This window comes from Physeter macrocephalus, chromosome 20, assembly GCF_002837175.3.
Source record: "Physeter macrocephalus isolate SW-GA chromosome 20, ASM283717v5, whole genome shotgun sequence".
NCBI lineage: Eukaryota > Metazoa > Chordata > Mammalia > Artiodactyla > Physeteridae > Physeter > Physeter macrocephalus.
In genome coordinates this window covers 6,795,652-6,823,020 of record NC_041233.1, presented here as the reverse complement: position 1 = coordinate 6,823,020, position 27,369 = coordinate 6,795,652, and the positions used below count along the sequence as shown (strand labels likewise).

Here is a 27,369-nt window from a genome sequence, read left to right as displayed (position 1 = left end):
GGGTAAGCCTCAAAGGAAAATGGTCACTGGCGGTGACATCAAACAGAAGAGCAAGGCCCAGCTCAGGAAGCCATGAGAAGCTTACCCTCTACATTTCCAAAAGGGTTGATAAACTCAATCATTTCGTTTCGAGTGGCACCGTGGACTGCTTTGATCTCTTCGATTCAGCTGTGGAGTGATTTCCAGAAGGCATCCTCAGCTAAACATGGCCACGGGGAGAGAGAGAACAGCCTCTCCTCCTCTGCTGTGGGTCTTCCTCTGGGTGATCTGGACCCCCAGGTGTGGCCCCCCACTCACCTGGCACTTGGATCAGCGTCACGGCCGTGACCCTCTAAACATGAGGGAAGCAAGACTTACCCTCTCATCCATTTATACCCAAGTGAACACGGTTCAGAAGGTGGAGTTGGAATTCCCAGGTAGGAAATCATAGAACAAAGAGGGAAACTGTTTCTCAGTCAGTTCCTTGGGTGCACGCAGTTCCGTATGTTTCAGTTACAAGGGCAGAAAACAGTTTCAACGTTCTTAGGGCCAAAGTGTCATTAAATATGAAAGACAATCCAACAAATTGCTTCTGCGTGTCTAAGTGAAAAAAGGAAGCTGATGTTAGCCCGTAGCTGGGAGAGAGAAGGCCACAGGCATATAGAAGAAATCGGATTCAAGGAGTGAGGAAACGGCTCTAAAACAAGCAACACACAGAGCAGAAACATGGACCTGGAGGAGAGGAAAATTCTAGAACAGAGAGGGCAGATGTGGAAAAAATGTTATAAGGAGGATAGTCATGGCTCAAAACTAAATGAACCATATTCATTCATCTGCAAAAGGGAAAGAACATTTGCTAGACCTAGTTATTAGGACTGTATTTAAAATAATGTGTTTTTCTATCATATATCATAGAGGAAGAGGAAAGTCTAGTGCTCCTGGTTGAAGTCTGCTGTAACTGAGGGAGATCGAGCCCTTTGTCTTTTTGCATAGAAGCCACTATTCTCATGATGTTAAAGACGGAGTATCATTAAATTGAAAGCCAGAGACTAACTATCCACAGACAGCTAACCTTAAATCTCCACAGAAGAAAAGTCCTTCTGAGTGTTTAGGAAGAATCCCCAGAGTGAGAAACTGTTATTAGAGTTGCCTGTTACACATTTCATCTGAATGACGGGTGATGTCATGATGGGGACCTCCAGGGGAACGGAACCCTCATCTCAATCACGCAGGCCCCACTCCACTTCTAATATTTGTCAATTTGTAAAATAACTGCACTCTTCCTATCTTTTAGTGGGGCTACTTCTAAGGGTTCTAACATAAAACCAATAATCAATAGAAGGTTGGTTCTAGGCTGGTCTTAAACAAGCCTGAAAGGATGTGAATAGATTTCATCCTCCAGCAGAGGGCAGTACCACATTAAAACTACTATTCAGAAAAAAACAGAGGTGCAGCATCTTTTGTCTATTACCATGCATTTCCTATATATATATTTTTTGTTTCTTTTTTGCCTCGCCAGGTGGCTTGCAGGATCTTAGTTCCCCGACCAGGGATTGAACCCGGGGCCCCTGAAGTGGAAGCACAGAGTCCTGACAACTGGACCACCAGGGAATTCCTCTATATTATTGAGTACTTATTATTTAGTGTCACAAAAATGGAAGACTCGTTCATATAAGTTATCTGAAATATTGATGGGCAATCCTGGCATACAATTGAAGCCCTAACAATTTTAAATCTTATAATTTTAAATAACCCTGTGCTTTATTTTTGTCTACCTTCCACTTGAGTCTTCCTCTGTGTGTATATGTCCTGGGGGTGTGTGGTGTCTAAAACAGCTTTGCTTTCCATTCCCTTGCAAGTAGAAATTTTCTATTGCAACCAAATAAAATGCTTATTACATAGAGCCTCATCACACAACATCATAATATTGCAGATGGGAGTTTTATTTAAAAGAGTGTATCTCGGAACTTAGCTAAAGAGATTTCATCCTTCTAATAGCAAAAGGACCTCATCAGAAACAGTTTAGTTCATAATGTGGTCAATTTAACATGGATGCCTACAGACAGTATAATAAGCAAAGCTCTTAAGTATTTTTTTAATATAAATTTATTTATTTAATTTATTTGTTTTTGGCTGCATTGGGTCTTCGTTGCTGTGCACGGGCTTTCTCTAGTTGCGGCGAGCGGGGGCTACTCTTCTCTTCATTGCGGTGCACAGGCTTCTCATTGCAGTGGCTTCTCTAGTGGAGCACGGGCTCTAGACGTGCGGGCTTCAGTAGTTGTGGCATGTGGGCTCAGTAGTTGTGGCTCGCAGGCTCTAGAGCAGAGGCTCAGTAGTTACAGCACATGGACTTAGTTGTTCTGCAGCATGTGGGATCTTCCCGGACCAGGGCTCAACCCATGTCCCTTGCATTGGCAGGCGGATTCTTAACCACTGTGCCACCAGGGAAGCCCAAAGCTCTTAAGTATTAATGAACTTAAATAATTTCCTTTCTTTCCACTTTTGCCTTTGTAAAGTATTGGGTTGGCCAAAAGGTTCGCTCGGTTTTTTTCCGTAAGATGGCTCTAGTAGCACTTAGCTGTCTTTAACTCCATTCGAAACAATTTTGTTAGATTGTATGTGACAGCTGTCATATCAGCGTGCTTAAAAAAGACTTATCAAAATTGGTGAATTTTTGTGTAGCCATTTTAATATTGAAGATGGAAGGAAAAAAGCAACATTTTCAGCATATTATGCTTTACTATTTCAAGAAAAGTAAAAATGCATGGAAATGCACAAAAAGATTTGTGCAGTGTAGGGAAAAGGTGCTGTGACTGATCGAACATGTCAAAAGTGGTTCGTGAAGTTTCGTGCTGGAGATTTCTCGCTGGACGATGCTCCACGGTCAGGTAGACCAGTTGAAGTTGATAGCGATCAAATCGAGACATTAATTGAGATCAACATTATACCACGCGGGAGATAGTCGACATACTCAAAATAACCAAATCAAGCACTGAAAATCATTTGCACCAGCTCGCTTATGTTAATTGCTTTGATGTTTGGGTTCCATATAAGTGAAAAAAAACCTTCTTGACTGTATTTCTGCATGAGATTCTCTACTTAAAGTAATGAGAACGTTCCGTTTTTAAAACAAATTGTGACGGGCGATCAAAAGTGGATACTGTACAACAATGTGGAATGGAGGAGATCGTGGGGCAAGCGAAATGGACCACCACCAACCACAGCAAAGGCCGGTCTTCATCCAAAGAAGGTGATGCTGTGTATATGGTGGGATTGGAAGGGAGTCCTCTATTATGGGCTCCTTCTGGAAAGCCAAACGATTAATTCCAACAAGTACTGCTCCCAGTTAGACCAAATGAAAGCAGCACTCGACGAAAAGCGTCCAGAATTAGTCAACAAAAAATGCATACTCTTCCATCAGGATAACGCAAGACCGCATGTTTCTTTGATGACCAGGCAAAAACTGTTACAGCTTGGCTGGGAAGTTCTGATTCATTCACTGTATTCACCAGACATTGCACCTTCAGATTTCCATTTATTTAGGTCTTTTTTAAAAAAAATTCATATAGTTATTTATTTATTTTTGGCTGCGTTGGGTCTTCATTGCTGCGTGTGGGCTTTCTCTAGTTGCAGTGAGCGGGGGCTACTCTTTGTTGTGGTGCATGGGCTTCTCATTGCGGTGGCTTCTCTTGTTGTGGAGCACGGGCCCTAAGGCATGTGGGCTTCAGTAGTTGTGGCGTATGAGCTCAGTAGTTGTGACTCGCAGGCTCTAGAGTGCAGGCTCAGTAGTTGTGGCACACGGGCTTAGTTGCTCCGCGGCATGTGGGATCTTCCCGGACCAAGGATCAAACCCGTGTCCCCTGCATTGGCAGGCGGATTCTTAACCACTGCACCACCAGGGAAGCCCCATTTATTTAGGTCTTTACAAAATTCTCTTAATGGAAAAAACTTCAATCCCCTGGAAGACTGTAAAAGGCACATGGAACAGTTCTTTGCTCAAAAAGATAAAAAGTTTTGGGAAGATGGAATTATGAAGTTGCCTGAAAAATGGCAGAAGATAGTGAAACAAAAGGGTGAATATGTTACTCAATAAAGTTTTTGGTGAAAATGAAAAATGTGTCCTTTATTTTTACTTAAAAACCAAAGGCACTTTTTGTCCAACCCAATATCAGCATATTTATGCTTTTACAGTATTTATTTGCTAAAAATTAACTTTAAACAAAGTTATTTTGGGTTATTTCACAATTGAATTATAGTTCTACTTTAGTTGAGACTTACTTTTGATATTTCTGTATGTAACACAAATAAAAGCCATCCTCCATTTGGTCAAGGTCTAGAATCCGAATGAACTTTAATTAAAAACAATGTTTGGTTAAATCTCTCTCTGCTAATATCATACTCTTAATAATTAAAACTTTTCATAAGGTAAATGCCAACAGATACAGATGTCAATATGAGCAAATAATGGTAGAGTGAAATTAAAACAACATTTTATCAAATCCCATATTAAAAAAAAATCCCTTCTACCCTGGCACGTCCCCTTATGCAATTATAATAGAAATTTAAGCTTTCATAGCCAGTGATGGAAATTATTAGCCATCAGGGCTTTCAAACTAATGCCGCCAAATGGAGAGATGAGTGGGTGGTGCTCTGTGGTCTCACGGTTTTCCTGTAATTCCTGAATATAAAGGACAGGACTTCCCTGGTGGCGCAGTGGTTAAGAATCTGCCTGCCAATGCAGGGGACATGGGTTCGATCCTTGGTCCAGGAAGATCCCACATGCCGCGGAGCAACTGAGCCCGTGCGCCACAACTACTGAGCCTGCACTCTAGAGCCCGCGAGCCACAACTACTGAGCCCACACGCTGCAACTACTGAAGCTCACATGCCCTAGGGCCCGTGCTCCGCAGCAACAGAAGCCACCGCAATGAGAAGCCCGCGCACTGCAAAGAAGACCCAATGCAGCCAAAAAAAAAAAAAAAAAAAAAAAAAAAGGAGCGTGCTTACCTGTGCCCATAGCTAATCCACCTGAATTCTGTGTCTTAACGTTTTTGATCCAACCCAAAGATAAGTTCAGCTGACACTTATGAACAAGAGCCATGTTCAAGAAATCTATGAGGATAAATTCTGCCTAAAGTCAGTTTTGAGACTGAAGTCTGAAGTTTGGAATTTTGGAAACATGTCCCACAGAAGCAGTGCCAGTAGGGACCAGTGTCCCCAAGTCAGCCCACACAAAGCTGTTAATTCAGGAATTTGTGAAGCATAGAACTGTCCATTCTACAGAGCCTGATCACCAACAGTGTGTCCATGAGAAATTTTTCATCATTTTCTGGATTTCAAGTCGGGGATGTTAGGAACTGGTTCTTGGTTTTTATTTGCAGCTGTGGCCCTATTGGAGGGAGTCAGAAGCCCATCTCCTTCAGCTGCCGTTCTGACCACCAAGAGTGGCCCTTCCATCGCCTCCTCCCAGGCTGCCCTTCATTATTGCAGGTGGAGGGAGACTGTGGAAATAAGGGAAGCCTTCCCACCTTCCCTCCACCGCATGACGCTCAAGCTGGGGGTGGAGGTGCCATCTGGAGGTCAAGGCGTGGAGGGTGAGAAGGAAGGCGCAGGCTGGGGAAAGGAGCAGAAAGGGTTTTTCCCTCCCATTCTCTGCCCTCTCCCCTCCCCCACTGCCTCTAAGGTGGTCACAGACCCCGCAGGCTGGGGCTGAGCTGAGGTGAAAAGTCTGTCTGGGTGGAGAGGACTGTGAAGGGAGAAGTGCAGGGAGTCCCCAGCTGCAAGGGGAGGGAAGGGACTTTCTGGTGGCTCCTGGCCAGGCAGCAGCGAGCAGGGACATCTGTCAGGCTAGGACCCGCTCCTTCTATCCCAAGGTGGTGTCAGGATGCAAGGAGGGTCTGGTACCACAAAACACTAAATAATCACAACCTTTCAGTTCCATTTCCCTAAAATGTCCATAATAAATGCCAAAGGCTCACCTATACTTTCCCACAGTACATTCTGGGCTAACACATGAGAACATGTCACATGTAGCCTAATGAGAACATGGTACATAAAATCAAACTCCTAGAAGATAAGAGCGCCCTTACACGCTCTGTACGGTGCCTGGAACACGGCTGACAATTAATACGTAGCAACCACTCACTGGGCGTCAAGTTGCAAAAGACTTCATTTTTTTAAATCTCTACATTTTATTCCTGGCTGTTACTTAGAGTACATCTTTGGATAAACCTGACATTTACCTGCTAAATCTGACAAGACGAGCTAGGTGTGACTGGCACTGACTGAATCAGAAGTGATGAGTAAGTCTCTTGCAAGTTTAGAGTTTACATTTGACGGTGAGGCTGACTATATACCAGCAACCTCATAAAAACTGCTGTAACTGCTAGTGGGAAAAAATGTCAGTGGTTTAGGAAACAACTTTCTTTTGAGTTAATCCTAATCTCCCTTGTACTCCAATCAATGTCATTCATCATTTTTGCTTATTTTAGTCAGGGATTTAAACAGAATCCTCCCAAATTGGACAAAGTGCCTTAATTTTCTAAACCTAGAGCCAAAACCAAATAGCACTTCTATGAAATCGTCAAGTAAACCAAGGCTTCTCTCTCCCTCCCCCCGCCCACGCCCCAAACCTAGAAAATTCTCTCTAATAACAAACGCTCCCATGGACACCACCTTCCACAGTAAACCATCAAATGAGAACAGGGGATAGTCTTTGGACCCAATTTTTCACTTGGTTTAAAATCCTTTGAAATTTAGGTTTTAATGCATAGCTTCCTTCCCAGTATCACCAGTAAAGATTTCTCTTTCTTCGCTAAAGTGCTGTGCAGTATTACTGGGCCCTGTTTTAAGGCGGGGTAGAAGGTGCTAGACAGGGTTGCATTTCACCCACAGACCAGGTAGTTTTTATTTCTTAACTGAGCTTTCTCTCGGGGGTGAAACACTCAGCCTGATATACAAGACATAAAAGTAAAAATTAAATTAATTTTTAAAAAGCCAAGGGTACCGAAAGGGCCTACTCTTTGTCAACACCTTTCCCACGGTCCTTATTACCCTGCTAACTCCTGACTCTGTCCTCCCAATCACCATCGGTTTTTGCATTTCTTTCAAAAACACTCAAGCGAAGTCCTCTTTGATAGTGCACAGATTATACAAGTATTTGAATAAGAAAGATGGCATGTGTCCTGAAGAGTATCACCACGCAATGCCAGTAGCCTGTGAATTCACCTAAGTACTTTACAACAAAAAGAGCAACAGACTAAAGGGAAACTTCTCTCTGTGGTTTTCTTCTAAGCTGTGGGAGTGTCATTAATCATAAAGGATCTTGTGGTTGATGACTTTTAGTTCTGACTTCAGTCTTCAGGATTTTTTTGTTTTTTGTTTTTTGTTTTTGCAGTACGCGGGCCTCTCACTGCTGTGGCCTCTCCCGCTGCGGAGCACAGGCTCCAGACGCGCAGGCCCAGCGGCCATGGCTCACGGGCCCAGCCGCTCCGCGGCATGTGGGATCCTCCCGGACCGGGGCACGAACCCGGTTCCCCTGCATCGGCAGGCGGACTCTCAACCACTGCGCCACCAGGGAAGCCCAGTCTTCAGTTTTTAAGGGAGAGGATACTTTTATTTTCATCATGGCACGAATCCACTCTGTCGCTTTGGCCCTGGTCCCTATAGGAGCCTACAACATATTTTTCCCAATTCCAGATTCAAATATTAAATAAAAACAGATGTGCAAAACTAAAGGAAAATCCACCACCAAAAACATACCCTACCCTCCACAAAACCACCAGCTTTGGGGAAAACCAAGATCCACTGTCCCACGTCCTTCGCCTAAACTTAAAAAAGAACAGATTCACATTGCTCCTTAACCTGTGCTCATCTCTATGTCCGAAGAGGCCGATGAGAAGGAGCCCAGGGCTTCCCTGGTGGCGCAGTGGTTGAGAGTCCGCCTGCCGATGCAGGGGACGCGGGTTCGTGCCCCGGTCCGGGAAGATCCCATGTGCCGGGGAGCGGCTGGGCCCGTGAGCCATGGCCGCTGAGCCTGCGCGTCTGGAGCCTGTGCTCCGCAACGGGAGAGGCCACAACAGTGAGAGGCCCGCGTACGGCAAAAAATAAAAATAAAAAAAGAAGGAGCCGAGGTCTAGAAGTTCCTGGGGTGCTCTCCACGCCCCCTCCTGGGCCATTCTTCGTCCACCCACCTGCGCAGAACCTTCTCCACATCGGCCCTGTGGTAGAGCCGGCAGAGCTCCATCAGCTGGCCCACTGTCCTCTGACTGTTCCGGAGTAAGAACTCCAAGGTGGGGCTCTGGGGCCGCTGCTCCAGGAAACACAGTTCATCGTAGGGCATGCCCCACTTGCTTGCGAAATTTCTCCAGTTTTTGACTGTTGGGTGACAGGGATCCAGCTTTATCCTGATCACGTCTAGTAAGTCCTGGTCATTGAGCAAGTCGCTGATGGTGGGGGCCAGGAGCAAGCAGGAGGAACAGGTACAGTTTTCTGCGCAGGATGCGTCCTTGCTTATATCTGCGGGGACAAACGATACGGTCCACGTGTCAGCAAGAGGCCCAAGAGGCGCACTCATCTCTTCCGTCCTTTACTTCCCCGCTGAATGGTTCATAGCGTCAGTGTAAGTACAACAGCGCATCTTACAGAGCTATTTCAGGAGACTCATTTCTACATACTCACCAATAATGTGTTCTTCTTTATGGCCAAGGATGGCTGCTTTGCCGGAAGCGGTGGCAACACTTTATAAAGCCAGTTTTCCTTTCTTTCTGAGACTCTCTGTCGCCCAGGCTGTGCACCTGTGAGGCTGCTGGCCAGAACGAGGGCTCCGAGGAGCAGAGCTTTCTCCGTGGGCAAACTGCCAGTCCAGGGCTGTCAGACTCTCCGTCTCACGGGAAACCAGCCCTCCTCACCTGCTCCTCAACCCTCAGCCCTTCCAGGTTACAAGTCAGCCCTGACAGCTTCTTAATGCCTAGCACAGCATGTTAGGGTGTAAAGGATTGCATAATTCTTTAAAAGGTCTTTAAAAAAAAAAAAAATACACACACACCCAAAACTGGAATATCCACTCCATATGCGTATTTGAAAATGAGTGATAATGGATAATGCCAGAAAACTTACTTTTTAGATTTATGGCCACCTTATCATGCCTTTGCCTTTATCTCTGTTTTCTTCACCCATGGGGCTGCCTTTGAAGTGGAGCCAACACCCTGAGGTGCGCAGCAGGTGGGACAAGTGGGTGGTTTTGAGCTCAGCCTCGGCAAGAGCAGCCCCAGTGCGGAGGAAGGACAACCTTCCCCATCGGTCATCTTTGGCCTCATGCAGTACCCGGCAGCATGTTAGCAGGAGGGTGAAGTTAGTAGGTAAGTGGTGAGTAGGTCAGAGGTCAGAGGTTAGTAGGTAAGAGGCAAACCAGTTATACTAAAATTGTAAGCAGGGTCTGTACAGCATGGCAACCCAAGCGACTTAAAATATGCAACAGCACTGGGTCTCCTGACCCCTCTGACCAGGGACATTAACAGCCAAAGGTGACACTAGAGATCACTGGCTTGGAAAATTCTGGGAGGTTATGATGACTTTTTCTACACTGAGCCGTGTGGACTTCCCAGTTTAGGAAAGTAAAGAATTCAGAAAAAGGGACTCACTTTGGTGACTATAAAATTGAGAGCCAGCAATTTTGAGGCAAGCACACAGTAAAAGATAACAAGAGCCGTGAAAATTGTGTTCCTTCTCTTTGACCTACTAATGTAACTTCTGAGAATCCAGCCTAAGGAGATCATCTAGAATATGTATATGCACGAACATTTTAATTACAGTTTAATCATATTATCCATTTTTAAAAAAACAGTTTAAAAAGTTAGGGGACTAGTGGAATAAATTACCGTACTACTTGATGGGATATTATTTAAGTAATTATGAAGACTACGTAGCAACCTAGAAAATGTTTGTGCTCTCACATTAAGTGGAAAACGCAAGATGTGAGGAATTTATGTACTCATTACAACTATGGAAAAAGTCTCTGTTAATATTACTATGGAAGGAAATGTACAAAAATAATAATAGCTGTTGTGGTTAATGTGGTAGGATTATGTTTCTATTTTCCAAACTTTCTCTAGTGGTGGTGTATTTCTATGATAACTAAAACAATGTATTACATTAATAAATGTGTTTAGCACAAAGAAGGCTTAGCACTGCAGTGACCCTCCTCTTTGCCAAGCTTCACTTACGCCTTTGAGCCCACCCCTTACTTCTTTCCCCATGCTTTATTTCATCAAATATCTCCTTTATTTATTTCATCAAATATCTCCCTTATTTATTTCATCAAATATCTCCTTTCCTTCCCCTCATCTCCAGCCACCCAACTCTACTGATTCTCTTTCCTTCACCTACAAATATGTACAGGGCTCCTCTATCATAAAAAATAAGAACCTCAAACTGCCCTCCTCTGGCTTCATAACTCACTGAAGTGACTTTCTCTTAACTCTTATTTACTGTTTTTATAAAATGTATTTATTTATTATCATTCTTTTGGCCACACCACACGGCACGTGGGATCTTAGTTCCCTGAGCAGGGATCAAACCCACGGCCCCTGCAGTGGAAGTGTGGAGTCTTAACCACCCTCCAGGGAAGCCCCAATTTACTATTAAACTTCTAGAAGGAGAATTCAAAACCTGTTGCTTCCAATGCCTCATCATGTTCTTAATCTTCACCTTCTTTGGCTTTGAGCAGCATCTGACCCAGCCAACTTCTTGCCAAACCCTGTAGAGAGTGGACCCAGTTCCCTACACTGCAACTGTGGGCCAGAGTCCAGTTCTGATGGGGTAGAAAAGTCCAGAGAAGTAGATCGCCACCTGCCTTTGAGGATCACCCAGACCTCCTGCTGCTGCTAACGCCCCCATCACACCAGCTCCCCTTGGATCTGGCTGCCTCAGGAACTGGGCCCAAGACTCTTTTGCCCCTTTGGACACTGTCTATTGCACTGCAGGCTGTGTTTTCCCTGAAGGTTCCTTCTGAAAGCCAAGCCCCATATCCCCAGGCATACCCTGCCAGGTCCTGGACACATCCCTTCTCTTGTCAGCCTGATATGCTAAGATCCCAGCCTGTCTCATTGCTGAGTCCTTGGGAGTTCCAAGGAAGCGCTCTAGCCCTGTTCTCAGCCCAAAGTTTTCCCCTTCCACATTCTCTCCCTTTGGTCACCTTCTCCACTCCCAACAACCTCTACCAAACTCTCCCACTAGAATAGAAGACCCTTCTTTCTGCATCCGCAGGACCCAGTACAGCCCCCGGCATATAGTAAATGCTTAACCAACGTGGACAGAATGAGTGAGTGAATAAATGAATGGTCAGCCCTGCCCACTCACTTGGGCTCCAGAACTGACTACTGGAAAGCGCCTCTTGATGTTCAGAAGACACCTCCAACTCAAAGGACCCGAAACAGTACTTAAATTTCTTCCGCTATGCACCCAAAGCACCTCAAGTCCCCTATTTACACTTGCAGTTCCCCAGCATCCTTTACAGACTTCTCTCTATCCAACCAGTTACCAGGGTCCCAGCCTCCCCTGGAAGCTCTCCACACCTCTCTTACTATTCCCCATGAATTCCTTGAATATAATCTGGGCTCCAGAGAAGGGAGACTACTCAGTTCCCTGAAAAGACAACCTGTATTTTCCTTTTTTTCAAAGTTTAATTAAATGAAAAGAAAAAAACTAATATAAGCTCAGTGTAGAACATTTTAAAATTATATACAATTGTGAATTTTGTATAAACTTGAACATTTAGGGTTTTAGGGTTTTCCCATATTTTCATAACTATCAGGAACAATTCGATGCAGATCCTTACATATAAAATTTTGGGGCACATCTTTAACCATCTCACCAGTAATGGGATTATTAGGCCAAAAGTTACGAGCATTTTTAGGCTATCAACGCATATACGCTAAACTGCTTTCCAGAAATAAATGCTATACCAATTTATACTCCAAACAGAGTATAGTGATGGTGCTTATCTCACTTCACTTTTGTCAGCACCAAATATTACTTTAAAAAATCTTTGTCAGTTGCATAGGTGGAAATTAACAAAGATTTCCTCCATGCCTTTTCTGGTATTTTCTCTCTGATCAGTTATCTATCTCTCTTCTTTCTCTCTCCCTTTCACTGAACTTCCTCTAACTGGACTTCCCTTCAGCTACTGAACTTCATCCACTCTATAAAACCCACCTCAGATACACCCCTCCATGAAATCTCCCAGCTCCTGCCTAGAATGCTGTCTCACCCAGAATCCCATCATTTTGTTTGCATCTCCTGACTCTGCCTTGCAGTGAGATATTCTGTATGGTTTTTGTTGTTGTTTTTGTTCCTCATTTACCTTAAATGCCCTGAGAACTTAGATTCACTTAGATTCTCTAACAAGTAGGGTCCTCACTTGTCATATTTTGACACTTGACTTGGGCATTTTCCACCAATGCAAAACAAGAATGTATTACACCATTAATTTATGATGACTTCTTATTGTAGTGGCCAAAACCCTGGAAGGACTTGCCCTCTGTAAGTTCAGAGTACTGGCTTAAACTAAGGAAGAATTTATCAGCGGAGAAAGGGCCAAATTTCTCAGCGATTTTCATCACCACAGTAACTGTCATTTATCAAATGCCTAACGTATAACCGGCCCTGCACTGAGTCCTTTACACACATAATCCTGAAGCATCCGATTCTGCATGTGCATCAGATGGGGCCCATCAAACCCTGGTGCTCCAGCTTCCCAGAGCTTGACCACTCATGGCACTTAACATCCATGGACTTTATTATTATTATTATTTTTGTGTGTGTGTGGTACGCGGGCGTCTCACTGCTGTGGCCTCTCCCGTTGCAGAGCACAGGCTCCGGACGCGCAGGTTCAGCGGCCATGGCTCATGGGCCCAGCCGCTCCGCGGCACGTGGGATCTTCCCAGACCAGGGCACAAACCCGCGTCCCCTGCATCGGCAGGTGGACTCTCAACCACTGCGCCCCCAGGGAAGCCCAACATCCATGGACTTTAGATTCCTCATCTATCAAATGGAGATGATAATAATTCCTATAGCTCATGAAGTAAATGAGATAAACGATGTGAAAGCATTTTTGTCAAGTCTTATGTAAATGTTATTTAATGATGTTAGGTTTTACATTTATTTTTTTTTTAAGTAGACTGGAAAAAAAAGAATCCCCATGTCATCTGGCCTCTGTTGACACCTCCTAGCTCACCACCTTTTCTACTGCTCATCACTGCCCACACTTGTCCCTAGAACACTAAGCTCAATGCCGCCTCAGGACCTTTGCACCAGCTACTTCTGTCCCCTGGAGTCCTCCTTCCTCAGATCTCCACATGGCTGGTTTCTTTGCATTATTTAGACCTTGGTGCACCTTCTTAGCTAAAGCATCATCCTTTCCCTGCAGGCAAAACCCATTGTACTCATTTATTTTCCTCAAGGCACCTACCACCATATGAAATTACTTATTTGTGTTTATTGTCTGTCACTCCCAACTAGTATATAAGCTCCAAGAGGAAAGGGATGTACATGTCTGATGCCACCACTTCATTACAGGCACATAGTAGGCACTCAATAATGTCTGCGGAGTAAATCAAATGAATGAAGAATGGGACACAGAGAAACAGTCAAATTAGAAACCTCTGGGCAGCCTATGAAGAGCTATCTAGAGATTTTCAGACGAACTGAAAGTTTTTTAGTGCTGAGTATATACAAGGCAGAAGAAAGATGACTGGTTGCTATGGAGACAGAGTACACTGAGTACCACAGAGATTATCCACATGAGTTTTAGAGGCGTGCCGACCGAGTGTCAACACAATCGACACTGTGCAGGTGTGCAGCTTGGACAGGTTACTGAGCTTGCTAATGCCATGGCCTCCCTCTCTGAACAGGGAGAGCGATACCTATTTCATAAGGTTGTTGAGAGGATTAAATGATATCATCCCTTAAAGCCTCATCCTAGTGCGTGATAAGTATGCAACAAAGAATTAGTAGCTGTGGGTAAGGAACCACAGCCAACAGCCTTTTTTAAAGCAGTGGTTCTCAACCTTGGCCAAAAAATGGAACTCTCTGACCCCCTTACCCTGACCCTCCTGCAGAGATTTACAAAATCCTGATGTCTGGTGCCACCCAAGAGATCCTTATTTATTTGGTCTAGGGTGCAGGCAAGACATGGAAATTTTTTTTAAGCTCTCCTGACAATTCTAATGTGCAGTCAGGGTTGAAAACCATTGCCTTAAAGACATCTACAGAGTAAGTTCTTAGTCAGAAGGGCCTGCCAAGAGTAGATTTTGGAATGACAGCTACTTCTCTTTGAAAGATACCGTGTTTGCTTGGTTATTAGGAGTCTGTGGATAGATAATACTTCCCTAGGCTCACAAGCAGAAGAATGGATTTTCCTACGGGGCTTCTTTTGCTGCTCTCCCCCTATTCTTCATCCTGTCTCTCACACACATTTTACATCAAACCTTAAAAGAAGAGTTCAGAAATCAAGCATGTTCATTGACAAGGTATGTCTATGTCATTTAAAGCAAAGTAAGAAACAGTTGGTGTCCAATGATGCAGTGTCTAACTCTCAAGTTTGAGGCTGGCAGGTTATAAAATGCTGGTCAATTAACAGTTAATTGGAACAAGATGCAGAATTCACAAGGGTCATGATTGGTTGAGCCTAGAAAATGGCTTCAGTCAGGATGTCAGCAGTGGATCACAGATTGACTTAATGTATCTCCCTGCAGGGGACGTGCCGTTTTATCTTGTACGTCCTGGCTTTTCAAGAGCTATTACCACACGGGTGTTTTCCTCCAAAGTGCTCAGTGCCACTGCTGGCTCTCAGATCGTTTATAATAATGCTCCTCATGATAACTAGGTCTTGAGTTAGCTCAAACAATTAAATAGTAAACATTTTATATTGGCAGCTTTGCAAACAGCAAAACATTGTGGTTCTAAAATAAAGTAACTCTCTCCTAGGTGTCTATTAATTATGAGATTTGGAAAATACCAACAAGTGTCAAAGTACAGTCAAATACTTCTGCAGTTATGTTTGTTAAGGGTGTCAGTTCATGCTTTTTTCTGTGTGTGGTGTCTGATGTGGTTGGAAATAGATATATTTAAAATGCCAGTTTACGGCTTTGAGAAATCACTGGGGTGCCCACATACCACACGACTCATCAGAGGTAGTTATTTGATGTGAGCTGGAAAATGATGAAGAATTATTTTTATCTACTAAGAAACTGACCCAAGGGCTTTTGGTGAGTGATCTCTTAACCAAAGGGAAAGACAATATGGTTTCGTTTTCCCTCTCTGAAATACCCTTTTAAGAAGACATCAAGTTGCTAAACATCCCTGGGGAGGCTAACTGACAAGCTGGTTGGATCCTGGCTAGTAAACCACGCAGGGCGTCCTGCCATCAAACAAAACTGGAGTGTAGAAGGCACGTTTCAAAAAAAAGAAACACACGTAAGAAAGGACCCAGGTTAAAATTCAACATAGAATTTTACATGAATTCTGAAATTACGTGACACAAACATATTTACTAAGTGTCACTTTATGGACCCAATTTGAAAAAAATGAAAATCCTATTGTACATTCACTTCTATGGGGAAATTAGGTTTAGATTAGGCAAGTGCTGAATTATACAAGGTCGTCAGAAAAGTCAGTCTTGAAAAACAGGTAACTGTGGAGAATAGGTGGGGAGGCGGGTCACGGTCCAGGTGATAAATACCGACACCAGAAGGGAGAACAAGAAGAGGTTTTCAACTTTACTATTTGGGAGTTTTGCTTTTTTTGTTTGCTTGTTTTTATAACTGAGGCTTATTCCTTTAATGCCCAGATGTTTTCACTTTGAAAAACTGCCTGAAAACAGTGTAAAACTTTAATGTCTCCTGGGGGCTTGCTTCTGTATTCAACGGTTCCACCCAAGGGGCTTTGCTTTTCTAGTAGTGGCTGATTCTGAATAGTACTCTTATTCCTTCCTTGATTACAAACTGTCATTTCTCACTCCGGTCACTTCCCTCCTTCTATCCTAGAGCCCTCCGTTCTCCCCATATGCCTTATTTTAACCAGATATAAACTGGATTGCAGGTAACTAAGGTTTTCAAATTGCAGGAATTAAATAAAAGCCAGGCTCTGAGTTAAGGCTTGACCGAGGGCCTGATGCGGGGAAAGCAGCAAGCTTCTGGGAAAAGTGTTTCAGCGGCTCAGAGGCTGACTCTGTGGGAGTCAGGGTGGACCTTGGCTTTGTTCCAGACGGAGACTCTGAGCTGGAAGCCTGACCTTCGCCCCCACGTGTGACACTCGGGTATTCAACGCGTGCGCTACGCAAGCGATGCGTCTGACCAATAGAGAGGCAGCCTGGTCCGGTGGGGACGGGAGTGTTGGGTCTGGCCTGGGGCTTGACTCCCACTTAGGCCCTATGTGATGGGCGCCAGCCACAGAACCCAGGGCTACTTCTGTGGCATCCACCTGGTGAAGAAAATAACTGGACCCACAGAGTCGTCATGAATGCTATTTTTTCTGAGTATATCTCTAAAAGTGCTTGAAGGGGGCCTGGAACATGGCAAATGCTAAATTAGTGTAAGTAAAACAATGAGATAAATCTTACTTAGGTGGCAACTCTCATTCAAAGAGGAAATACAGGGATCTGCTTTTGCCCTTTCTTCCAAGAGCAAAGCCAATAAGTCAATGTGTCTCATTTGCTTGTTTATGGGAAAAAAAAGCCCCAAACCCAACCAAAGACCTGTACAGCTGTTGACTTCAGCAGTACAATTTCTGCTCTCAGTAATATTACCTGCTATCACTGTGAAAAGTTTGTTCTCTTCGAAAATCTTCCATGTCATTTTGACACAGGTAAAAATTTTTAGAGACAACCCGAAATTTGGTTACTCTATTAATGACCTTAACTCATAAGAGTCTTTGACTGGTTTATAGATATTCCTAAGCAACTTACTTGTTTCATTCTCATTTTAGCTGACGTTGCACATTAGAGTGCAGGGTGTTAGTCTTTAAAAAGTTTAAATGTAGATTTTTTTTTTTTAATTAGAAAAGAAATATGTGCTCGTCACAGAAAATCTAAAAACTCAGATGAGCATATGGAAAAAAAATTTCATGTTCTCATCAACCAGGCCCATCACCGTTAGCCTTTTAGAGATCTCCTTGGTTATTTTACCACGTATTGTATGTATTTGCCTACACTGGATCATTTGTTATATATATATATCTGTATATACAGATTAAAGTTCTGGGGGTAGATTTTTCTGATACCCACTCATGTTAGAAATTTTTAAAATACAGGATAGTGAAAAGATTATTAAAATTGCCTCTGCCTGTATGCAAAGATGCTTTCCCCTCCTCCACCTCACTCAGCTAGGTGCTTCTAATTTGAGCCTGTGTCTGCTGCAGTATTTGTGGAAGAGGGAAAATTATTAGCCCGTGGCCTTAGCCTCTAGTAGGGGCGGATTCTGGTCCAAAGAAGGTGAGTTCCATTGGGTGCCTGGATGGGACCCCAGACATTGGGCCTGTCCCATGAAACCTGGTAGGTAAGCGCCACCGGAAGTTCTCCTGGCCCAATTTCTCCTGGATTTCTCTAATCACAGAAGGACAGTAGCTGAACTGGAACCAGAATGCTAAGTTCTGTCTTCCAGAACTATACCTTTGCCATTTGGCCTCCTTAGAGAGCCTGGCACACAGTGGGTCTTGAAGAAATAAAAATCTTGGGCTTCCCTGGTGGCGCAGTGGTTGAGAGTCCGCCTGCCGATGCAGGGGACGCGGGTTCGTGCCCCGGTCCGAGAAGATCCCACATGCCGCGGAGCGGCTGGGCCCGTGAGCCATGGCCGCTGAGCCTGCGCGTCCGGAGCCTGTGCTCCGCAACGGGACAGGCCACGGCAGTGAGAGGCCCGCGTACCGGAAAGACAAAAAAAAAAAAAAGAAATAAAAATCTGTTGCATGACAAAAAACCACGTGGAATCTCACCACCCAGAGATAAAACTGCTGCTAACATCATGTTTCTAAGGAAAAAAATTTGATTATGCACCACAAGTTCTGATTTTCAGCATTGTTACCTGGGCACAGCCTGGGATTGATGACAGATTATCCTAAGGCTTTTATGAGTCACCAACCCTTCCTTAAAAAAGAAACAAACAAACCCCTGATGAATCGGGCCATTCAATATGTGTTTTGAAAGATATTTTTAAATGTTGGTGAGGTTTTTTTTTTCCTAATTATTATTTTGGTAGCTTATTTTAATACTCACTCCGTATTTTCCCCATAATTAATTAATGAGGAATCTAAACACTGTCAAAGTTTCTATCTTACAATAAAGAATAAAAACGGCAGCAGAGGATGAGGCAGGGGAGACAAACTTTAAATGTTCCTTGGTTAAACACACTAGAAGCAGAAAACGTGGGCACCAGCACATGGTCTAACGTCAGGAAGGGCCCCTTTGGCTCCCTAAGTGCCGGAGGAGGGAAGCGGGAAGCAGGTGGCTGAGCAGCCCTTCCCACGCTGACTCAGTTTGCCTACATCCCATTGTTCGCTTCCACCTGGCAATGCTCTCCGCCAACACTGCGGCTCCCAGAACTCAGAGGGAGGGAGCGTCAGTTCGACCCTCACCTGATCCTAAACCCGTCCACTTGAGAAGCCTGCTGTACCCCGCCCAAGCAAAGGAGGGTTAACACAGAGAACATACTCTCTGAAGGCTTTTGTGAAATCCTGTAAGATACCTTTGCACTTCACTGTGGTGTGTGGTTGGAAAGTTTCTCTAGTGGGTAATACAGATTTTGAAAGTTAATGATAAACATCTCAAATGACCTTGGATTTAGCCACACTAGCTATCACTGAAGCCCAGATACCTTTAGAGTCAATCATTTACCTGAAAGGGGATCTCCAGTACTGTCTGGAAAGCCATTCTCTTCTCCCTTAAAAAACAAAAAGCAATCTTCATTAAAACCATACCCATACATGATTGGAGATGTTATCAATTTCCCAATTCAGTTAAATTTCCACCAAAAACTGTGGGTGGGAGAAGGAGAATGGACCTTAAAAATGGTATTTTAATGGGTAATAAGGCAGACAGAGAAAGACAAATATCATATGGTGTCACTTATACGTGGAATCTAAAAAAATGGTACAAATGAAGTTATTTACAAAACAGAAATAGAGTCACAGATGTAGAAAACAAACTTACGTTTACCGGGGGGAAAGCAGGGGAGGGATAAATTAGGAGATTGGGATTGACATGTACACACTACTATATATAAAATAGATAACTAATAAGCAACTACTGTATAGCATGGGGAACTCTACTCAATACTCTGTAATGACCTATATGGGAAAAGAATCTTAAAAAGAGTGGATAGATGTATAACAGATTCACTTTGCTGTACACTAGAAACTAATACAACATTGTAAATCAACCATACTCCAATAAAAACATTTTAAAAATGGGTAGTGAATGATGTGTCTCTCTCTAGAATATAAGCTCCTGGAGGGCAGGGGCCCTTGCCTATTTGCTCTCCATGCTGGATCCTCAGTGGCCAGAACAATGCCCAGCACACAGGAGACACTCAACACATGTTTGTTAAATGAATTACTGTCCTTATTTTTAAAAAAAAGTATAAGTGCACATAACAACATGCTACTGTTTTGTTTTTTGTTAATTTCACATTATGGACTATTTCCCTTATTTTATCTCCTATTTACTTTTTGTTGGGCTTGTTGTTTGTCAGTCCAGGTTATAATTCTTTCCCGTATCTATTACACTTTTTAAGTACATATTACAAAGCAGCAGAGAGGTTAAAAAGCAGCAACCAATTCCCTTGAGAGGTAATTGTGTTTCTGCCTGCCTGAGGTTCCATTTTTACAATCATATACCACCTGGAGGGATTTACCTGATCTTCTCGTAGGGGGTGGGTGTGTGTGTGTGCGCGCGCGTGCGTGCGTGCGTGTGTGTGTGTGTGTAAGGGTTTTCAATGAAGTCAGCAGAGGAGACCGACCCTAGTATATGTCTATGTTAACTCCATCTTTATAAAACTAAAATCTCTCAGCACCTAACAGTACCCCCTCCATCCCTAGTACTGCAGAAGCAGCACTAAGAGTTGGGTCAAAGCCCTGGGTGTAAGTCCAGCTGCACTCATAACCTCAGACACATCACTCACCAGCACTGGCTTCTGATTCCCTACTTGTATATTGAGGTGGCTGATAGATTCGCTTATCGCTAAGCGAATGCTCCACATTCTCAGGTCTCTGAAAGTTTCACCCTTAATGATGTGTTAACTCCCTGGTGTATCAAACATTTTAAACAGTCTCTTCCTCTTAATCTCCTAAGAAGCCCTTCTCCTTGCTCCCACCTCATAAATGCCCACGCCTCGGCAGTGCATAGACACTGGTCTAATTACAATCCTATTTTGTTTCACACAAGACGTATTCCTATGTCTTACCAGCTAGATTTTGTCCCCTAACTCATCTCAATACTGTTTTTGTTTGAGCCCTGTCCCTTCCCACTGTCTTCACTAGTACAAAAAGCAAACTGCTCACCATGTGTATATACAGTTTGTAAGAGTTTGGGCAGTTTCTAAAAGAACAAAAATTCCTCTCTGCAAGTTTTTACTTCTGCAAGACGAAACCCAGAAGCTCCGAGCTGTTAAGGCCACTATTCATTATTCACCCAGTCGTGTGGAGACCTGCCTTTCAGCATCTGCGCGGCTCCAGCAGGACCAGGCAGGCTTGCCCTCCCATCAACACAGTCACTGCTCACTGAATTGGAAACTCGCGCGGAAGAAGCAAAAACAGGACCTTCAGTGTCGAGACACACAAATGTTAACACTTGACAGATTTTTGTGGTACTGACGAGGTCCTGCTAAAACATGAACTGTCCTTTAAGTAAAGACCATATTACATGGCATATCTGACTTGATTTCTCATCATCTGGAGAAAATGTTACCAAAATCAGTGTCTGGCCAGACTCATCCCCCTGATGTAGACGAGGGACATGGACTCAGAATTACTTGTGAAGGTTGATGGGGACAGAATTTAGATGTGCGATCTCTACTCTTGCTCTGATTATTATGTTACGCTACTTTTTAGGTTAGTTTTGTAAGAGTGAAATCAGAAAAGACTGATTTTTGTGGTTTTTAGGGTCTTACTGAAACCTCATTCATCACCTCTTTTCTGAGTAGCTAATAGGTACAAGCTTCTTCGGGGGAATCCACCTACAAAGATAAAAGGACCCGAACCCTTGACCTCAAGGCCTGCCCTCAGATATGCTGGGGAAACAGAGTCGCACATGGGTAACTAAAATACAAGGCAGAAGATGGTGTATCTCAATAGATCAAGTCAGAGGGCAGAGGTTTCTTCCAACAAAAACACCCAGAGGAGTTTTCTTCGAAAGAAGACTTAAATACAGCCCGGGCTCTGAGTTCTCCAGACCAGAGGATGCTGCTCTTCACGCTGCTGTCCCTGCCCCTCCCCCATCCCCTCCCACCCTGCTCTCTGGCCTCATCTCCTTGGTCACCAGTCGAGCGCCTCCACCCCCAGTCCACCCTTCTCACCTGGCTCCTGTCACTTAGTCACTGTCAACCATCTCAGTGACATGTTTAAAAACACCCTAGATGTGTCCGTTAGCTGTGGGCCTTGCCAGTCCTTAGCTCTGCATGATTCTACTCCACCAGTCTTGCTCTAAATGCTGAGTATTGCTGGGGAAGAAGAAATGACAAGCCTCACACATTCATGAACTCACAAATCTGATCTCAGCTGGGTCCCACCTGCTTTTTGGTCATTCTTGGTTTCCTTTCAAATTGTCCTCGTCAAGGCCCTATTGGGTCCTGTTCCAAAGCTTTTCTGTTCAGAGATTTCTGTTCAGAGGACTCGTTTTAATTCTGAGTGAAGTTCAAGTGCCATCTGTTGGGTTTTGGGAAACAACCTAAATGTCCATCAATAGATGAATGGATTAACAAAATGTGGAATACAAGTCACCCTTAAAAAGGAAGGAAATTCTAGGGCTTCCCTGGTGGCGCAGTGGTTGGGAGCCCGTCTGCCGATGCAGGGGACGCGGGTTCGTGCCCCGGTCCGGGAGGATCCCACGTGGTGCAGTGGTTGAGAGTCCGCCTGCCGATGCAGGGGACGTGGGTTCGTGCCCCGGTCCGGGAAGATCCCACAATGCCGCGGAGCGCTAGGGCCCGTGAGCCATGGCCGCTGAGCCTGTGCGTCCGGAGCCTGTGCTCTGCAACGGCAGAGGCCACAGCAGTGAGAGGCCCGCGTACTGCAAAAAAAACAAAAACAAAAACAAAAAAAAAAAAAAAAGGAAGGAAATTCTGACACATGCTATAATAAGGATGAACCTTTAGGACATTACGCTAGTGAAATAAACCAGTCACAGACATACAAATACTGTATGATTCCATTTATATGAGTTACTTAGAGGAGTCAAATTCAAAGAGACAGAACATAAAATAATGATTACCACGGAGTGGGGCAAGGGAGAACGGGGAGTTAGTGTTTAATGGGGATAGAGTTTCAGTTTGGGAAGATGAAAAAGTTCTGGAGATGGATGGTCGTGAAGGCCGCACAACAATGTGAATGTACCTACTGCCTCTGAACTGTACACCTAAAAATGGTCAGGATGGTAAATACTGCATGTGTATCTTACCACATGGGTCCCCAACCCCCGGGCCGCGGACCGGTACTGGTCTGTGGCCTGTCAGGAACCAGTCCACGTAGCAGGAGGTGGGCAGCAGGCGAGTGAGCAGAGTTCCATGTGCCGCTGCCCGTAGCTCGCATTACCGCCTGAACCATCGCCCGCCTCCACCTCCCATCAGTGGACAAACTGCCTGCCACGAAACCGGTCCCTGGTGCCAAAAAGTTTGGGGACCACTGTTTTACCACATACAGATTTTTAAAAATCTCCTTAGGAAATCTGAAGGTAACCATGAAGTTGAACACCAATGGTTTATATATCCAAGTAGGCCAAAGAAAACCCCCATTTTGTAAAACCCTTCCATTGTGAATACGGGGGAATTACCTTATATTTGGGCAAATTTGTTAACCTCTGCTGAGAATTCTCTGAGTAGAAAGTTGGCTAGGTGACACTAATTTTGCACTTTGGTGAGTTTATAACCTGGTCGTCGGGTCCCATTTCTGCTTAGGGAGCTGCAGGAACCAGGTGCTGAACAAGAGTCCCCCGCGGAGACTTACACGTGGTGATTTCACACCAGGCTCCGAGCAGCAGCGACCCCAGGGCCAAGAAGACACTCGGGGAAAAGCTCTCAACTCAGAGATGAACGTACTCCGTGTGCCGTCCACACGGGGGGATGGACTGATGGGCCAAACATGCTGACAGACTGATGGGGAGGGTACTAACCAGCACCAGATTGATGGGGCCAGGTACCGGGTTTCTGGGAAACGTGCTCTTCTGGACTGTTCGGTTCATCTTTAAATGTCTATGCTTAGGGACTTCCCTGGTGGTTCAGCAGTTAAGAATCTGCCTGCCAATGCAGGGGACACAGGTTTGATCCTTGGTCCGGAAAGAGCCCACATGCCCCGGAGCAACTAAGCCCGTGCGCCACAACTACTGAGCCTGTGCTCTAGAGCCCGCGAGCCACAACTACTGAGCCCACGTGCCACAACTAGTGAAGCCCGTGCACCTAGAGCCCGTGCTCCGCAACAAGAGAAGCCACTGCAGTGAGAAGCCTGCACACCGCAACGAAGAGTAGCCCCCGCTCACCGCATACTAGAGAAAGCCCGCGCACAGCAATGAAGACCCAACACAGCCAAAAATAAAATAAATTTATTTTTAAAATGTCTATGCTTAGCTAACTAATAAAGAGTCCCATCTTTTTTTTTTTTTTTTGATGTTTGGGGTAGGAGTTTATTAATTAATTTATTTGTTTTTGCTATGTTGGGTCTTCGTTTCTGTGCGAGGGCTTTCTCTAGTTGTGGCAAGCGGGGGCCACTCTTCATCGCGGTGCATGGGCCTCTCACTATCGTGGCCTCTTGTTGCAGAGCACAGGCTCCAGACGTGCAGGCTCAGTAGTTGTGGCTCACGGGCCTAGTTGCTCCACAGCATGTGGGATCCTCCCAGACCAGGGCTCGAACCCGTGTCCCCTGCATTAGCAGGCAGATTCTCAACCACTGTGCCACCAGGGAAGCCCCGAGCCCCATCTTTATAATTTTGCAAACTAAGGGGAGGATAACTGAGTGGGAAAGCACTCAACAGGTTGGTTAATCTGACTGTAGCCTAAATCTGGTTGGAAACCACCATGAAGACCAAAGTTATCACTGCCCACCTGGTGGCAGCAACCTACAGGACAGACAAAGAGCCTGAGAAGAAATTCCTCCCTTGCAAATGACTTAACACCAAATTACTTAACTAGCTGCTTTGGGAGAACAACCAATGCTAAAGCTTAATGTCTCTGCTTTACGAAAATATTTTAGTAAATGGCTTTCAAAATAAGAGTTTAAATGCCTGAGTGTGCCAGAGTAACAGAGCTTATATAGCATGGATTTAGACTGTTCTAAATCTTCTCCCATCACTCAGCCAGTGCAACTCAAGCACCTTTCAATGCTATGAATTCCCAAGACAGATCCAACATCTGTGTAACTCTTCTGAATGTGTTTACTGATTATCCACTTCTAAACATCAGGACTAGACTATGTCTCCTGTTGGGTTTTTCTAAGCAATTTATACTCAATATTTTTTGTTTGTTTTTTTGGCTGCTTCATTGCTGCGCGTGGGCTTTCTTTTAGTCGCGGCGAGCGGGGGCTACTCTTCGTTGCGGTGCGCAGGCTTCTTGTTGTGGTGGCTGCTCCTGTTGCGGAGCACAGGCTCTAGGCACGTGGGCTTCAGTAGTTGTGGCTCACGGGCTCTAGAGCGCAGGCTCAGTAGTTGTGGCACACGGGCTCAGCTGCTCCGCGGCATGTGGGATCTTCCCGGACGAGGGCTCGAACCCGTGTCCCCTGCACTGGCAGGTGGATTATACTTTACTGCTAAAAAATGCTAACCATCATCTGAGACTTCAGCGAGTCATAATCTTTCTGCAGTAGTAACGTCAAAGATCACTGCTCCCAGATCACCATCACACATATGATAATAATGAAAAAGTTTGAAATATTGCAAGAATTACAAAACGTGATTCAGAGACACGAAGTGAGCAAATGTGGTTGGAAAAATGGCGCTAACAGACTTACTGGATGCAGGGTTGCCCCAATTTGTAAAAAACACAATATCTGCAAAGCGCAATAAAGCCAAGAGCAATAAAACAGGTCTGCCTGTATTCCAGCAACTGGCTTTTAGAAATGTGCTTCAGTCAGGATACATTCATCAAGCACCTATTCAGTGCTGACAACAATGCAGACCCCTGATACTGCAAGGTTACGATCCAGTAATGGGACAAAAACACACACATAAACATTGATACCACAAGGAATAACATGTAAAAAAGGCACAGACCGAGCGCCAAGGGAGCACAAAGGTGGCAGGAACTCGAGCGAGACGTCAGAAACAGGGCACGTTTCACCGAGGATGAAAGAACTAAATCTGGAAGAACAGGAATTTGAAATGAATGGTACGGTGCTTTGCTAGGATGAGAGCAAACCTGTGGGTTTGTATACATTTAGTTCTTCTCTTCAGCGAGTTTTCTATCCAATTACAAGGGAGACCTGCTACTTCTGGAGTTGAAGTGAAGGTCAAAGACTGCAATGGCGGGCTTCCCTGGTGGCGCAGTGGTTGAGAATCCACCTGCCGATGCAGGGGACACGGGTTCATGCCCCGGTCCGGGAGGATCCCACGTGCCGTGGAGCGGCTGGGCCCGTGAGCCATGGCCGCTGAGCCTGCGCGTCCGGAGCCTGTGCTCCGCAACGGGAGAGGCCACAGCAGTGAGAGGCCCGCGTACCACAAAAAAACAAAAAACAAACATACAAAAAGACTGCAATGGCTGTTCCTGTGACTTCAAGGCGGCGACGCTGAGGTGTAATTTCATACCTTGGCTATGGTTTCAAAGATGAAAGAGGGAGGGGTTTTCCCTTTGGGGGTGAAGTATAGTTGGTTATTGTTCAGACATAACACAAAGTATTTTACAGGAGATTATGGCCTATGTTTCTGCCTATGTTTCTGTCATTCACAAATCCTGGGCCGGAGGATACAAGCGACGCTGGAGCACAGACCAATCGAAGGTTCGAGATGAGGAAGTGCATTCGTGAACTCATTTCAGTCTCTGATCTTCCTGTGTTGCATAATTGTGTGCTAGCTGAAGAAAGACCACCTGGCTTCAAGGGCCAATATATGAAAAGTTTACTGAGCCGAAATACCACCTAAATGTCTGGATGATTTAGTCCATCACTTTTCTTTGAAGAAAACACCAAACACACACACAAAATAACAAGTATTCAAAATCATACTGTTTTTCAAACAAGCAGCAAGAGATACAAAAATCTTTTTCTCCTAATCTCTCATCCCAGCTCCCTCCCCAGAGGTTACAACCTGGGGCACATGCTTCTTTGGTCCTTACTGACAGCCACACTCGCAACCTATATAGAGATGCTGTTTAGCCCCAAACCATACTAGTCTAAAACTTGGTTTATTTGTTTAACAATATATGCTGGGTATCTTTTAAGGTCAGTGGTCTCTCCTCTTTTCAATGGCTTAATAGTATTACACGTGTCAAAGTACCAAAGTTCATTCAACCACTTCCTACCTATGTGCATGTAAGATACCCACAACTCTCCTCTGTTTCAAACACACTCTGCTGTGATGTCTGTGAGATTAAGTCCTTAAAGCGGGACCACTGGATCAATGGGTAATAGATGGCTGCCAAATAATTTCCTGAAAGTTGTATCAATTTACACTCTCAAACGTGTATAAGGGCAGCTGCACCCTGAAACCCACACCAACCGGAACTTTAAGTGAAATTCTAGCCCACTTGTGAAATTCAAAGGCACTACAGTCCACAGGGCACTGAACAATAATGAGAATAGAAGCCATTAGGTCAATTAGAGCAGATAAACTAAAGGACCCGTGCAATTTAATGATTAATAAACAAACTTCTCTTTATGCTGCTCTCAGGTAAATAACTACTAAGTGCTAGGAAGCAGGCATTTTTGCCCTTTAGCTTGTACCTGTCTTACCACATTTTCTTTTGACTTGGTCCCAAAGTAGAAATAAGTCAAAGACACAGGCATGAATAGACTCTATCAAATTAGAGTACTATGATTTTTCTTTTAAAATTTCATTTCTGGAAAGCAATCTACAGATTCAACACAATCCCTATCAAACTACCAATGGCATTTTTCACAGAACTAGAACAAAAAATTTCACAATTTGTATGGAAACACAAAAGACCCCGAATAGCCAAAGCAACCTTGAGAAAGAAAAATGGAGCTGGAGGAA

General features: G+C 44.5%; 1 protein-coding gene across 5 annotated transcripts in view; it reads right to left on the bottom strand.

Moving 5' to 3' along the window:
• Positions 1-523: 523 nt before the first annotated feature.
• Positions 524-27,369, bottom strand: part of EDARADD (EDAR associated via death domain) — a 57,876-nt gene continuing 31,030 nt past the window's right edge. For 3 of the 5 annotated variants that reach the window (XM_028481385.2, XM_028481383.2, XM_028481384.2), the window contains exons 3-4: positions 18,862-18,907; positions 7,543-8,495 (exon numbers count right to left, since the gene is read on the bottom strand). In XM_028481385.2, coding sequence (XP_028337186.1) covers positions 8,113-8,495; positions 18,862-18,907 — 429 coding nt within the window. In that variant the 3' untranslated portion in view covers positions 7,543-8,112. Of the gene's footprint in view, positions 580-7,541; positions 8,496-18,861; positions 18,908-27,369 lie in introns of those variants that run through there. The other 2 variants (XR_008616203.1, XM_007110464.3) reach the window with 2 other exon arrangements.